At 43.2% G+C, this 15,135-nt stretch overlaps 1 protein-coding gene across 1 annotated transcript in view; it reads right to left on the bottom strand.

The window, feature by feature from the left end:
- Positions 1-887: 887 nt before the first annotated feature.
- TGM4 (transglutaminase 4) overlaps positions 888-15,135 on the bottom strand; it is a 27,731-nt gene continuing 13,483 nt past the window's right edge. The window contains exons 6-14 of the mRNA XM_084858103.1: positions 14,543-14,650; positions 11,309-11,483; positions 10,537-10,675; positions 8,759-8,862; positions 7,089-7,340; positions 6,211-6,513; positions 5,502-5,671; positions 4,611-4,747; positions 888-3,098 (exon numbers count right to left, since the gene is read on the bottom strand). Of these exons, the coding sequence (XP_084714229.1) occupies positions 2,957-3,098; positions 4,611-4,747; positions 5,502-5,671; positions 6,211-6,513; positions 7,089-7,340; positions 8,759-8,862; positions 10,537-10,675; positions 11,309-11,483; positions 14,543-14,650 (1,530 nt within the window). The 3' untranslated portion in view covers positions 888-2,956. The remainder of the gene's footprint in view (positions 3,099-4,610; positions 4,748-5,501; positions 5,672-6,210; positions 6,514-7,088; positions 7,341-8,758; positions 8,863-10,536; positions 10,676-11,308; positions 11,484-14,542; positions 14,651-15,135) is intronic.

Genomic DNA, 15,135 nt, shown 5'->3' with positions numbered 1-15,135 from the left:
TGCTTTGTATCATGGATGTCTATCATGGTCTCACTTTCTATGTTAATCAGGCTTAATCTTGAAAGACAGAGCCTAACATTTTCATTTCCTTTGCTGGTCCTTGGAAGAGGCATAGATTGTTCTCTTGGCACTTAAGTTAGCTGTGGTCTCATTTACTGAGCTCTACTACCAGCTTGCCCTTTGCTCACATGCTTTCAAAGTGTATCTCACTTAGTCTCTGGTGGCTACCATGGCATTTGCCAAGAGACTGCTGTTCCTAGCCCTTGACTGTTATCAGATGTTTTGCTTTGGACATCTGGGCTCAGGCTGATGCCTTGTTTGGCAGGGCAGTCCTGCAATCTCTATTCTCCTAGGGTAGCCTCTCCCACCTTCCAGCTGAATGAGCTTGCTAGTCTCCCATACATAGGCCTGCACAGAGATAGATTGCTTATCTGTAACTAACTTCTTCAAGTGGTGATATGTGTAGCCCTACAACCCTCCCACCTCTTTGCTATAGTTTCTGCCATGGTAGTGAACTATATGGGGAAGTGTGGGATCTCTCCCTTTGGACATGCATACTGCACTTTGAGGCAATACTTTGCCACCAAAAAAAGTCTAGTTTCTAGCTCTAGAAGGTTCTGAAGATGCTCAGCACAGGCTTTTCTCATATGTAGACTACACAGAGACTACTCAAAGAACTTAACCATGCTACTACATATGTTTCAAAACATGCGTAATATTTCTAATATGATTTCCCATCTCACATCACAAGTGCAATCAAGAAAAGACCAATGCCCACCACCCAGAAGCCTCAGATTGTGAACCAGCTGCTGTTCTTATTTTGTCTTCCTGTTAGTCCCTAAATTTGCTACTTATTCTAGAAGAATACACAGACAATGGGAAGAATACAGACACAATAATTTTTATTGTAATGAAAATTGTAGCAAATAAACTTCAGTATGCAAGCTCACAAGCACCAGAAAAAGGATCCAGAAGATAGGTGTGAAATGTCATGTTTGGCGGTCACATAGTGAAAACCTCCAACTTCCTGAGATAAGACCAGGGCCACATGAACTGTATGCTAAAGAAATTTTGAAATTCCATGCCAAGAAAAGCAGAATTCTGCAACCTGTATAGATTATTAAAATGTATAGAATTCTACTTTGTTCCTGCTAAGTATGGGGAAGCAAGTGTAGCTGCAGAGGCAATATATGTACATCTCAACACATATGGGCCTTCCATACCATGTAATGACTGGTGAGTTGCACTGTCTGCTCGCCCAGCCAAAGGCTAGCAGGGAAGTATGGAAGTGTATGCAGAGGAGGATGTTTCTGTGGTAACACGTGGCAATAAGCAGGTGAACATAGTTTGGTTTGAAGTGTGGTTGATTTTACATATATACACATACAATTTCTTTTGAAAGTGGTTATAAGGAAGGTTTAAAGAGGGTGTGTGGGGGTGGGGAAACACATGCAAAATGGATAAAGAGGAGTTTGACTGGCAGAATGGATTGAGAAGGATTAGTTTCTATTTGATTAAAAACCACCAGTCAAAAGAAGCTTGATGTTAGCTGAAAATGAGCCTCAGAGCTAAGATGGGTAGAGGGGGTGTTAGTTTCAGCTGGAAGCTAAGGTGTAGTGGAAGAAGGTTACTTTTGGTGGAAATGTATCATGCCGGCAAATGCTACTCTCATTGCACTAGAGGCCATTTATTCTAGTGTAACATAATTTGCGTTAGTGGTAGTGTGGATCTAGATATAGCCTGTCCATAAAGGATAACCTTTATCCATAAAGGATAACCTTTATCCATAAAGGATAACCTATAGGTTTCGAGATGGTAGGAACAACCAATTAAGGTATAATGCTGTCTGTTGGAAGCAGAGCTGGATGCGTTTATCTTCTGTGTAATTTTTAGTAAATGTCCTCAATTGCTGGATGTTTTTGTGTATTAATAAAACACTAAGAAGGGGTAGGGGAGGTGTTTTTTTAATGTTAACAATTGAAAATGTCTCTATAACGAATGTATAATAAATACCTGGTTATTTGACTTTTTAAAAACTGTTTGGGGATCCAGGTTGTAAAATCCCTGCCCCAAATCGTTAGGGCCCTATTGTTATACTACACTACCAAAAGTTTCTTAAAGGGGTTTGCTAAACTTCTTAGCGGGGAAAGAAAGACATCTATACAGAGGGAAGAAAAACAAAGATTACATAGTAGAAGAGGTACAAGAAAGCTGATTATTTTGTCAAAGAGTCAGAGTATTTCTAGGCAAAATCGACAGTCCTGAAAACTGGCAAAATATAAAATACTTGTTAACCAACATATGGGACCAGCTGTACATGGCAGAATTATGCCCTTGTTTTTTAAAAAATGAGATATTCAAGATGCTGAAGTCTGTGCCTCAGATTGAACCTTATGCTTGTGTAGATTACAGAATACACACAGCCCTGGTTAAAAGTATATAGAACAATGTACCAAATGATGCATACCTTATCACATGAAGGAAAGCTGACTATGCCCAGCTTCATAATGTACTGCAGTTAGCTCTGCAAATTACAAGCAGTCAGAAATGGCAGAATTAGCAGCTGGCAAAGCTACTAAAAGGGCAAGGAGGTGCGAGTATTGCTGGCATTATACAAAGTCCAACAGTGGCAAAAGGCAAACAGAACCAGCTCCTTCCCAAAGCCATCTACATTATGCCACTCCAGATCTCACAAATCATGTTCTTAGTCATCATAAGCTGTCAAATTTCAACACGTGCAAGAGGAGATTTGAATAATCTCTATTAAATTGCCATTAGCTAGAATCAAAACAGCTCTATCCTTAAGCCACTTAAACTCTTTTAGCTTAACATTTAGGTCTCTTTCTCTCTCATCTTTTGGCCCATAATCAAGGCTGCAACTGCAAGCAGTGTCAATAAAGCACCATACATCGCACACACCTCTACTGACACCGCCTGGTGGCATTTGGAAATGCCCCTATTCAGTGATGGAAATAATCTTTTCTACAGTTATTCCTTTTAGCTGGGTGGAGTTCAGTTTGGCCACTATCTTTTTCAGCCCAGTCGTCCTTGGTGCACACACTATTTTGGATTTAAATATTCCACCAGGTGCAATGTCCCTAAAAAGGAGAAAAATGAAATTAAAAGAGTACACATACATAATACCCCTTACATTCTCTGTACACAAACTTTCCAATCAAAATTCATGTGCAAGACCTCCTGCACAAATAGGCAAGGAGGAGACATCTCTGTCTCCATGCACGAAGTATGGCACACATGGAATTCTCCCTGAATCAAAATGAAAGGGGAAGTCCTTGCAGGTGGCTTCAAGTATGCACTGGAGTTTCTGCCTGTGCCCACAAGGAATGACTGGACCTGGGGGCAGTGGTATGGCCAAAGTGGACTCTGGATCAGCCCAACATAGGGCTTCTCTAAGTCTATATTTCACACCACATTTACCAGCTATGTGGCAACCATATGGCAAGGCACCCACAACATGCTGTGGACAGGTATAGATTTATCTGCAAAGATCTGGAACAATGTATCTACCACAGGATTTTGAGCTTAATCATAACATATGAAAACAGATTTGTGGATCTGTGAAACTGGAATACTATGCAGTCCACCTAGGAGTTATGTATATGTGTGTGTGTACGCAAGCAGGTGTCTCTTGTGCACAGACTTCCCTCTGGATCAGATCTCTCACTTGCTTTAAAGTCCTACATGGCTTGAGACCCAAGTACCTCCTCCCAAATCAACCTACCCCTGCACTGCAGTCATCTTCGTAGGCCCTTCATTGGCTGTCCTCACCATTTGAGAAAAGGCAACTGTGTACTAACTTGGTTGTGATGCCACATCTGGGAAACTCTCCCCAGGGAGACTTGCCTGGTGTGACTATGATATCTTTTTCATGCTAGGAAATACCATGACATTTTACCATGCACTCTAACTTTTTGTTGTTTTTTATTGGCCATTTTAGTTTTAGTTTAGTTTTGTTGATGTTCTTGATGCTTGATGCTTGATGATCTTATTGCTATTATTTTGTTAACTGCCCTGGAAATAGTAATATTGAAGGGTAATATACAAATAAAGTTAGATAAAAATGGTCTGACTATTCTTGCAGAAATGTGGTAGACTAGATGGACCTTTAGTCTAATTCAACATGAAAATTCCTATTTTCTTACATTCTTACATTACTACTATGGAAACGCTGGCTGGAAGTCCTCGACCTGGTGCTTCAGATGGAGAACAGATGATGTCAGGGGTGTGACCTTACCCCCTGACATCATCTGATCCATGGAGGGCTGGCTGGGTGGAGTCATCTATTACCCCACCCAATTATAGTTCTCCACCCTGATCATTCTGAAGCATCCTCCATCCTCAGTAAGACCATTGCATCCAAAGCCCAAAATTATCTAACTGAACTATTACCTGAAACAAGAAAAGAATCATGGCTCAGCAATATCACATATGGATGTTTTGTATGTATGAGGATTTAGGTTCAACTTCTCAGTTAAGATCTCAGGTAGCAGGTCTGAGAGAGAGAGAGGCAGAGAGCTCTGTGCGAGAGACACTGCAAGCTAGAGTTGGAAACACTTTATGGCAGCCTCTTTGAGCCATGTTCACCTTACCCTTGATCAAATGTTTCCATCCTAAAGATGCCTAGGCCTTCTACATACAGTTTGCAGTTTTCCAAGGGAATGGACAATGTATTCTTGAAAATAAATGCACAGGTAAAATCTTGATTAATCTTTGCAGTTTCCGCCATCTGTAAAAGAAGGGTCGCAGAAGAGCAGATTCAACTAAAGAAAGAATACATAACATGTATGTAATATAAATACAGAATATAATTCTAGCCTTCATCATCCACATGTGGATGCTGAAGGCAAAAAAATGGGGTGGAGGTTGGATAGGTGACAGACCCTCTCTCCTACTGGCATAGAGAAATCATGGAGAGTTGAAACAATCACCCTGCTCCCCCCGCTCCCCAATAGGGGCCTGTCACTTGCTTCCCTACACCCTAGCAAAGGTCAGTTCAGGGGCCTAGATTGACTGAGCACATTCAGCCAGCATCATCCCCAAACTGACAATCAGGGATTTTTGCTGAGTCTCAGTAGAACTGGGGAAGAGGGCAACTTGTGGCCCTCCAGATGTTTTAGCCTACAATTCCCATCAATCCTAGCCAGCATACCAATGGTGAGGGATGACGGGAGTTGTAGGCCAAAACATCAGGAGGACCACAAATTGTCCTGCAGCAGAAGCACATGTACGCCACATTTTCTCCGAGTTCAATTCCTGGCCCTCCCCAGGTGCCAGAAGTTGGGATGAGTGGAACTCCAAGTCTCCAGGATTTTGGCCAGCTTTCTGATAAATAATTAACTGGAGCACCTCCTCTGTTTCTAGAGTTCTTTTCCATCTACCTATTTATTTTACTCCAATTTCCAGCTCAAGTACTCTCAGGTTCTGTAAATACCAACACCCACTGTATCTCATCACTGAGTTGCTATTATTTAACTTCTTACCTCCACTTTGAGAGGTGGGTACTGAAAGTTTAGAGTCAACTCTTCTGTGAGTTTCTTGTTTGTTTCTTGAACTTCAGCAATAATATTAACTTTGACCATCAGTTCATCCTCTACTGCAGTAAGTGTTTTTATGTAAGCATCGGCTGGTATTTTCAGAGGGATATGAATAACTGTACCAACACAAAGAAGTGACTGCTAGAGTGAGAAACATTGCTCAACACAAGAAGGAAACATGGTGGCTCTTTTAATTTTGTTTAGAGTGTTCCTTTCTGTTTGTGAAGGCAAGACATCAGGGAAGCTGGGGAAAGGACCATGAAGAAGAAGGCATGGCTTCTTTCACTTCTCTGATGTTGTCCACTTCCAACTGGGAAACATTACAAGTAAATGGAGTGTGTATGTGAGAGACAGAAAAGACTCTGTCAATAGGGGAATGTAAATCTGTACACCCAGTACCCTGATCAAAGAATTGTGTTCCTAACAGAGAGGCTCAGTGGGATAAACTTTGAGGCCTTCCTCCAAGTGTGGGCAGAAGGTAGATCTCAAGATGTTTGGGACTTGAACTCCCAGAAGCCCCTCAGGAATGCTGCAAGTTCAAGCCCAAAACATCTGGACATACACTTTCTGCCCACCTCTGCTGTAGAAAAGTGAGCAGCCATCATCGTAATAAAAAGCATGTGGAATACAACCGCTGTCTTTTTGGTATACCCACCTGGCTTGCCTTCTGTTTGGACAATCTGCTTGATAGCCACAAGACTCTCCTCTACTTTCCCAGTGTATGATTCTAGTTGGCAAGAGGCAGCAAGGTTGACTGTCCAGTCACCTGCAGATTTGTTCTTTACAACAATATTCAGATCAATGGGCTGTCCTGGCCACAATGCTTTTTCACTTTCCATCCCAACTTCCAGGTCAGCCTTGAGGGGCTCAGCAAAAGGGGTCACCTCACAGGTTCCCAGACTATCACACTGCAGATAGGAGCAAGCGTTTTCCACAGCTTTCCTTTCCTCGGGAGAACCTGGAAAACAGGAAAAAGGCAAACAACCCTGAAGTCACTGATCTTTCAGTTATCAGTGGCATGGACAATTATTATTATTTTGATCAAATACAGAGCGTGTGGCAGGCCTTGCTCTCTCTTTCCCTGTGTTAAGAATTACCAGCCAAACTTCTACCTATACACTTGACAGGGTGCTGCTTCCAAATCTGACTTTCTGTTGAGTATAGCTACTGTATATGTTACATGAATTTTAAAGGACATGTTTGTCTCATCATATGTTAAATGTATAGGTGTACACTGAAAAATCTGAGATGTATGTTAGGATCAATTCACACATTCGTCCTAATACACTTTTAGGCACAATCCTATGCATGTTTAGACAGAAAAAAAGTCCTACAATTCCCAGCATGGCTGGCTTGTGTCCTTAGTGACTATTAATTCTGGCCAGCCCATTTGAGAATACTTAAGATTTTCTTTTTACCCATTTCAGACAATAAAAGCTACCCATTAAACTTTCATATGAAAGTCCTAAATTACTAGTCTATGTGGAAATAATTATTTCCTGTCTGGCTGAAAATATTCAATGCATTTGTTACCTTCTGGAAATTTGTATTGAGCTGTGATGTCTTCACGGATATTCTTTCCAACAGCTTTGGTGCTGATGCTCTTTCCTATCACCTTAGTTTCTTCACGCAGCTTGATATATTTTTCTGTCCCCTCCTCATTCTTTACCAGCCAAAACACCCTGTCTGCATTCACTTCAGCAAACAAGAACTTGGAATCATAGGGAAGATAGACATCACCCTTTCTGATTGCATTTACTGGACAAGGGCCACACTGGTAAATCCCTATAGAGAAGAATGTTAATTGTTTTTCTCTCAGTACTCAGAACCCATGGGCCCATCACATAGTATCAGTATGTCCATCCAGAATTCAATGGCAGATAAATAATAGTCAGCAATAGCTAAAGTAAAGTTCCAGTTCCTAATGTGCTGTTTCCCATTGTCCTACACTTCCATTTGCAGGTCTTTGTGACCTGTAATTCTGCATATTTATGAAAATATTTGGAACAGAAAACTTTTATGGATCTTCTGAAATTAACAAGCATTGTACCTCAGTGTGGTGAGCAAGGTAGACATTTGAATGTGTTGCAGAAAATGCACACACCACAGTTTGATCAATACAGATGCTCAAGCAAACCAGACTATGTCCCTCTACACTGCATGGCATAGAAGTATGCAGTGTGCGTTTTGATGTTAGCTGCTAGACATTATGTTGATAGGCATTTAATATTCTCCTGTACAAGGTCAGTATATGAATTGCTTTACAGGGACTATTAACAATACTCCCTTTCCCACATTCACCTTTCACTCTCCCGATTTCTTTGGTCTCCTGACACTTTGGTTTCAAAGTTGTCCCCTTCTGCCTCCCCCAATTCTGTCAGATGAAAGAGTTGATGATCCCACATTTATTTTGCATGTTCACTTCTGGTAGCCAAGGTTGCAATTCCCAGCCCAGTATGCTGTCAGGAATCTTGTTTAATCTCTACAGAAACAGGCTAGCGTATAGAGAGACTAACGTTAGCAGCAGGAAATGATTCCCAAAGTCTTGCAAGTTTTCTACATGAGGCGGTTAACCGCTGCATCTACTTTTGTTTTTGTCCCAGAATTGGGATCTGAGCTCTACACAAAGAGCCTTTCTGTTCCTGCTTTTCCACTCCATAACCTCTAGCTGGCGCTGTGCTATAGCAGAATATCAAAATTACACAAGTAGGAAAATACCTTTTCTTTCACTTTCAGAAATAATACTCAATTTTCCCCACTCTAAAAATAAAAATAAAAATGGGAAAGTGCTCTAAAAAAAAGGAAGCAAAACTGGAGGATCACGATATTGTCTAAAGAACCCATAAGCAACTGTGGGTATGGAATCACAAGTGCCCAATAAATGCCTCTTGTGGAAAACAGCTGACAATGCTCCACATTGACATGTAAGACCTCACCCAGATGCAAGTTTGACACATTGCTGTTTGACCTTTTTCATGCTAAATGTGGGAAGCCATGAACATGAAATAAAGGTAGGGGGTTGTCTAGATTTCTGGACAACATTTCTTAATGAGGACTGAGTCACCTATGTTGGCCCGGCTTTATCCATTCTTTAGAATCCTGGGGATCAGTGTGGCAACCATGTGGGTCGGCGGCAAATTTAACCAATTTTTAATATCAAAATTTAAACTTGGAGTTGCTTGTGCTCATGTGTCAAGTCTTACCTTGGCTCTGTTCCTGAGGTGTGGCATCAATCGCCTGCCAGCCATCAAAGCCCTTTGGTAAGTCCGGCCTTTTCATCCAGACATCATTCCATACGTGGAAGTTCCTATATTCAGTAGGATTTCAGAATGGAAAAGAAAAAATGAATCTCAACTATGGCTTCTAGGCTAAATCAGCCTGATATATATTAGACTATATAAGAAGGCATACGTAAGAACTGTCCGCTTGATGTAACTTAAAGCTTAATGCAAGTCACAGAGAATGCTAGATGATGAATGAATGCATGAAGTCAGGCCATTGGCCTGTCTAGATTCTGGCACCACACCTTTGGCCTTTGGCCTTGCCCCCTTTGCCTTTGGCCCCATCCACCACTGGAATGTGGCCCCTGAGAGCTTCTTGGGCTGAAAGAAGTTCCCCACCCCTGATCCAGACCAGCCTTCCCAAACCTGGTTGCCCTCCAGATGTGTTGGACTCCCAACATATCAGGAGGACAACCTGGTTGGGAAAGGTTAAACTAGGTCATCTGGCTCTACCAGGCCTTGGGCTTGGTAGAGCCTTTATATCAAGGAAATGGTGCTCAAGGCAGCTTTTGAGATGCTTCTGGTTCTTTTCTCTGCAAATACTTATCTGGTTAGACTTGCTGCGTTCAAATGTGTTATTCTTATGTCAGCTTGTCATAAAAATGCTATTCTTTAATGGTGACAGTCCACTTCAGCCTTCCCCCACCTGGTGCCCTCCAGATATGTTATGATATCTAGGAATTATGGGAATTTAAGTCCAACACACCTGGAGGGTACCAGTTTGGGGGACGCTGGTCTAGTCAATTGTTTCGAGTATAACTTGGTAATCTACTGAAGTGGGTTTTTTGGTTTTTAAAGTATTTATTGCACACCTGTATTTACATTTGTCTATACCTGGGTAGGCAATCTGAAGCCCTTCAGATGTTTGGGACTATAATTCCCATAAGGCCCAGCCGGCATGGCCACCTTGCTACCTCAGTTCTTTACCACTGGAAATGCCACAGATTGAACGTGGGTTCTCCTGTATGCAAAGCATCTCCTCCCCTGAGCAGCTCTGAAAGAGATTATTCGCAGGTGCAGCCAGCCAAGGAGTGTGGGTGCATCAGGTCTGGAGAAGAACAGTTACTTGTGCTTTTGAGTGACTGTGAAGGGAACTGGTCATGCCCTGTTTATTCTTTGGCAAGGACCAGGCATGCATTACTGGCCTCTTCACATCCATGCTGCTTTTAATAACAGCATTTTCACACCACTTTAAAGCTGGGATGCAAAGAGGCCCATGTGCATAAAGCACTTCCACATATGTGCGCATGGAAAGGCAACTGATTTTCCTCTCCAGCTGTGGCCCCTTACAATATAGCCATAGCAGTGCCACAGGGGTTTCCTGACTTTCAGGAATGGCTTTTTGGGAAGTACAAATGACTGCGGTCGGAAGAGAAGGACCTGAGAAGCCCCAGGGATCTTAGCTCTTTTAAAGGACAGAATTAAAAATGCAGTGATTTAGAACTGCAAAACTTTAATGGCAATTTCTGCTCAAAAACTGAATGTTGAGGGCCTAATTATTTAAAGATGATAAAGGACACTAAAATGTCTGCTTATGAGTAGATCCCTGGCTTCCACTTGTATTTGTATAATACCAATGGGTAGAAGGAGGAGAGGATCATATTCAGTGCCAGAAGTATTAGGCTCTCAGCCTCCCCTGTTCCCATGATATTTTCCTAGGAGTAAGGATTTCAGAAAAGGATAAAATTAGTGATGATTACCAAACTGAATCTCTTGACAGCGAGTTCAGTTTTTCTCCCTTATCATTCAAGTAAACATCAACTCGAAGATTTTGTTCTGTATCATGAGCTGAGGCAAAATTGGTCACACTTCTAGCTGGAATCCCCAGACTGCGCATAACTGAAATAAAGAGAAATATGTCAGCTCTAAGTTGTTAGTTATAGCTCATGATGCCTTCAGGGATCTTTCTAAGTCTCAGAACAGCCTTCGCCAACCTGACACCTTCCAGATGTGTTGTACAAGCCCCAGCGTCCCCAGATAGCCACGGGCCATGCTGGCTATGGATGGTGGGAGCTGTAGTCCAACACATCTGGAGGATGCCAGATTGTTGAGGGGTGCTTTAGAACCTAAGGGATGGAGCAAGGACTGGACTCCATTCCCAGTTGGACATATAAGGCCCGGCTGGAGGCCACAGAAGGGTAAATGCTGGAGTGAGTTTGATGGTGATTCTGTGCTATAGTTTCTTAGAATCTTCAAACCTAAGAAGAGCCCTGCTGAATCAGACCAAAGGTCTATCTTTCTAGCCCAACATCCTGTTCCCAAGAGTGGCCAGCCAGTTATCTTGGGGGAAGCCTACATGCAGATCATGAAGGCAATGGATTGGCCCTGATATATTTCCCAGTATTTGGTATTCCAAGGTGTGCAGCTTCTGGCCATGGAGGTTCCACATATTATTTGCCATAAACATAAATAAATAGATGCACTTAGGTAAGTCACAGAAGAGTTTGGCCACCTCCAAGGTGCAGGCCTTACCTGTGGTAAGCACGCCGGAGAAAACCCAGCACTGGGCATAAAGGACAATTTTTTTGGTTTTGTAATACTGCTGCAAAATTGGGACACTTCCTGTCCAGGCCAGAGGAGAGGTACCACCGAGATAGCGTCCCGACCAGCTAGCAAACAACACTCCTTGATCGTCCTCAGAGTTAACCTGAGTCACAGATGGAGAGAACAAAACTGTACAGCTCACCTGCCCTCTACATTTTGACCATGTTCTGTACCACGCCTAGATTAACACCTGATGGACTCTTTGCTACCCAGCAGAAGCCACACTGGGCTTTCAACACCCTAGAATAGGAGCTTTCTATGTGCTGCAAGTTGGAGAGTTATCATTTGAGTCTTAAAGACCAGTATCATATGGCATTTTTGTGTAATGTGTTTACAGTGATTGAATGACTGCACATTCCTGGGTCAACTTCGATATATTCATTGGATCCATCCTTTACAACTTGTGCTGCACCAATTGTCTGGATTTCGAGGAAAGAGTTTCTGCACTGAGGAATATCTCCGGTTACCCTTCCATTCTAGGCTCTTTCCCTCTGTTTAGAAAAGTACATTTCAGAACAACTAATTACTGATAGCAGATAATCTGCTAGATATAAAACTATAAAATCATTATGCTATGGCCATGATAGGTGTACAGGGCATGATCTGAAGGCATATGATGTAGCAGCTTTGCTGAAGCTAAGCAGGGCTGTTTGCTCACTTTATGGACAGGAGACCACTGGCCACCTTGAACTCCACTGAAGCAAAACAGAGAAAACAATGGCATGATCAAGGGAACTGGGTGAACAGCAGAAGGTTGTATGCCACTTGCTGAGCTCCTGAAAGGCACCCCTCCACTAAGATGTGATCAGCACTGTTTGTTTGTTTGTTTATTTATTTATTAATTTTTTTAATCGCCCATCTGGCTCGTTACCCGGCCACTCTGGGCAATGTACAATAACACAACAGTTTAAAACAATAAAATTCCATATTAAAACAGCATATTTCTAAAAATACCCTAGCCCACCCCAAATGCCTGCCTGAACAACCACATTTTAAATGCATGGCGGAAGCTTATTAAAGAGGGGGCATGGCAGAGTTCCCTAGGGAGGGAGTTCCACAGAATGGGGGCCACCACAGAAAAGGCCCTCTCCCTCGACCTCACCAGCCTAGCTGTTCTGGCTGATGGGACAGAGAGAAGGCCATCCGAGGCTGATCTTGTTGAGCGGCCTGTCTGGTGCTGTTGGAGGCGCTCCTTAAGATAGTCTGGGACAGAACCATATAGGGTTTTAAAGGTCAAAACCAACACCTTGAATTTGGCCCAGAAAACAACTGGTAACCAGTACAACTCCTTCGGCACCGGAGTGATGTGATCACGCCGGCGACTGCCTTTAATCAGGCGGGCTGCTACGTTCTGCACCAGCTGCAGCTTCTGAACCGTCTTCAAGGGTTACCCCAAGTAGAGCACATTACAGTAGTTTAAATGAGAGGAGACCAGGGCATGTATTACCGATGGGAGCAGATGGTCGAGAAGGTAGGGGTGCAGCCGCCGTATCAGATGGAGTTGGTACAGCGCTGTCTGGCTCACAGCTGACACCTGAGCCTCCATGGACAGCTGGGAGTCTAAAATGACCCCCAGGCTGTGGACCTGGTCTTTCAAGGGTAGCCATACCCCATTCAACACCAGGTCGACATCCCCCAACCTCCTCTTGTCCCCCACCAAAAGTACCTTGGTCTTGTCAGGGTTCAGCTTCAGCTTATTCCTCCCCATCCAGCCACTCACTGTCTCCAGACATTTGGACAGGGATTCTGTCAGTTCCAATTGCATTGAACACCGGATCATAAGGATGGGGTTGGGATTGTGGTGCTTCCTCCACGAGTAGGGAAATTGCAAGATGCAATGATGGAACAACAGCCTCCCCTTTTATTTTATTTAGGGCACAATCCTATTGAGATAGATGGTCGCCTCCCTTTTTCTCTGAAGTCGGAGGCGACCACCTATCCAATGCAGGGCGGTTGAAGCACAGAGGAGAAGATTCCTTCCGTGCTCTGGCTGTCCTGAAGCTTGCCTTAAGCACCCTGTTTCAGGCATCTAAGCACGGATTCCAGGAGGGGGCAGGAACGGGGCTGGAGGCCACATAGGAAGCTGTCTAAAACAGCTTCTGTGGTCTCCTCCTTTGCCCGCCCCCGGGAGTGCTCCCTTTTCACCCTGTCTATGCTCCGTGTGATTATTATGGCAAGGCATGGAGGGGCAACTGCCATGGTCCTCTCTGCTCCGGCTACGAGGGGGAGGGGAGGGGGCAGGGAGCATGGTTTCCCAGCTACGAGCTCATAGTGCTGTCTACGAGCTCAGAGCTGGGAAACCGAAAAATCCTGTCTTCCCCAGACTCTGTCTAGGGGACATAGGATTACTCTCTTAGGTTTTTTTTTTAATTTAAGAAACTTATATACTATCCTACAGATTGCCCGACAGTTTACATACAAAATTAAACAGGAACATGAAATACAATCAGCATAAAAACAAAATAGCAACTAAAACAGCAGCTTAAAACCCCTAAAAAGCTTGGGAACATAGAAAGGCTTTTGCCTGACCCCTAAAGGATAACAGGGTAGGTACCAGGCAGACTTCTCTTGGGAGGGAGCTCCATAAGAAGAGTACCATAGCCAAACATTCCCTGGTCACCTGAACTCTCTCACCTAATGTTGCTGACCTGCTACACTGACAGAATTCTTGTACAGAAGCCTTACTTCCCACCCCTTTATGGGACATTCTTTCACTTCAGTCCATGTCGGTGCCAGCAAGCTGGATCTTGGAGCAAACTGCAATAGTGAGGAGGGTGCTTGCTTCCCTAGCAAATATCTTCGAGTGCCCCAGGACTCTTTGGCCAGGCTGCACCTCCCATGTAGTCTGTCCATCTTTGCAATAATATTTGAATGCTTCCACCATGTTGCACTGGTCTAAACATATGCAGCATTCATGGGCCAACACCTGGGTTTACACAACCCATGGTGTGCAAACACACTGGAGAATTTAAATGTTGCTTCCTGCCGCATGAATTGCTTGCAATGTTTGCAACGGCCTTCTACAATTATGACCAGGGAGTAACATCTGGATTGGCCTGGAGTGGCTAAGGCACAGATTGATAAAAGGAATAGACTTACGGTTTTCTTCTCCCTGATCTAAAAGAAACCAATCTGCGTTAAAACCTTGATTTAAGGACATACCAAAGCTGACATGGCCCTGGAGACGATGGCAGGATTTTTTTTAGCACTGGGCTTGAGTTGGCTCTTATCCAGAAGATACATGCAGCAATCCAAGATGCCTTCCTCAAACTGTTGTGGTAGAAAGCAAAGTTTGGTCACTCTTAGGTTGCTCATCCCTTTCCTTGAATTAATAGAACAAAAAGCTGCTGTTGAGATTTAAATATTTTATAAGAGTGAAGTGTCCTATCTAATAAAAAGTGACTGACTGAAAATAACCTTGCTCAGCAGGAAACAATATTCTATCAGGGTACACAGAAACCGCATTGTTCAATGCGGATAGCCACAGAAAGCATTTTATATGGGCATCCTCGTCTCTGAATATATAAAGGGCTCCTTCTTGATGCATTCAACACATTATATTATAGCAGAACATCACGCTAATTCAATCTCTAAAGGCCAAAATGCCCATTGAGAGAGAATTGCCAGCTGTATGTCAATGTCTTACTGCTCCCTAGTGGTGGGAATAAACTATGTTTAAGCTAATTTAGGAACTTAATTTCTTTCTGTGTCATGATGTTGCATGGATGTGGTACTCAAAAAAGACAGCACAGAGT

The sequence above is a fragment of the Heloderma suspectum genome, chromosome 5, assembly GCF_057233095.1.
Source record: "Heloderma suspectum isolate Gila_16-S chromosome 5, 16-S_ref, whole genome shotgun sequence".
Lineage (NCBI taxonomy): Eukaryota > Metazoa > Chordata > Lepidosauria > Squamata > Helodermatidae > Heloderma > Heloderma suspectum.
This window is presented reverse-complemented; position numbering and strand designations above follow the sequence as displayed.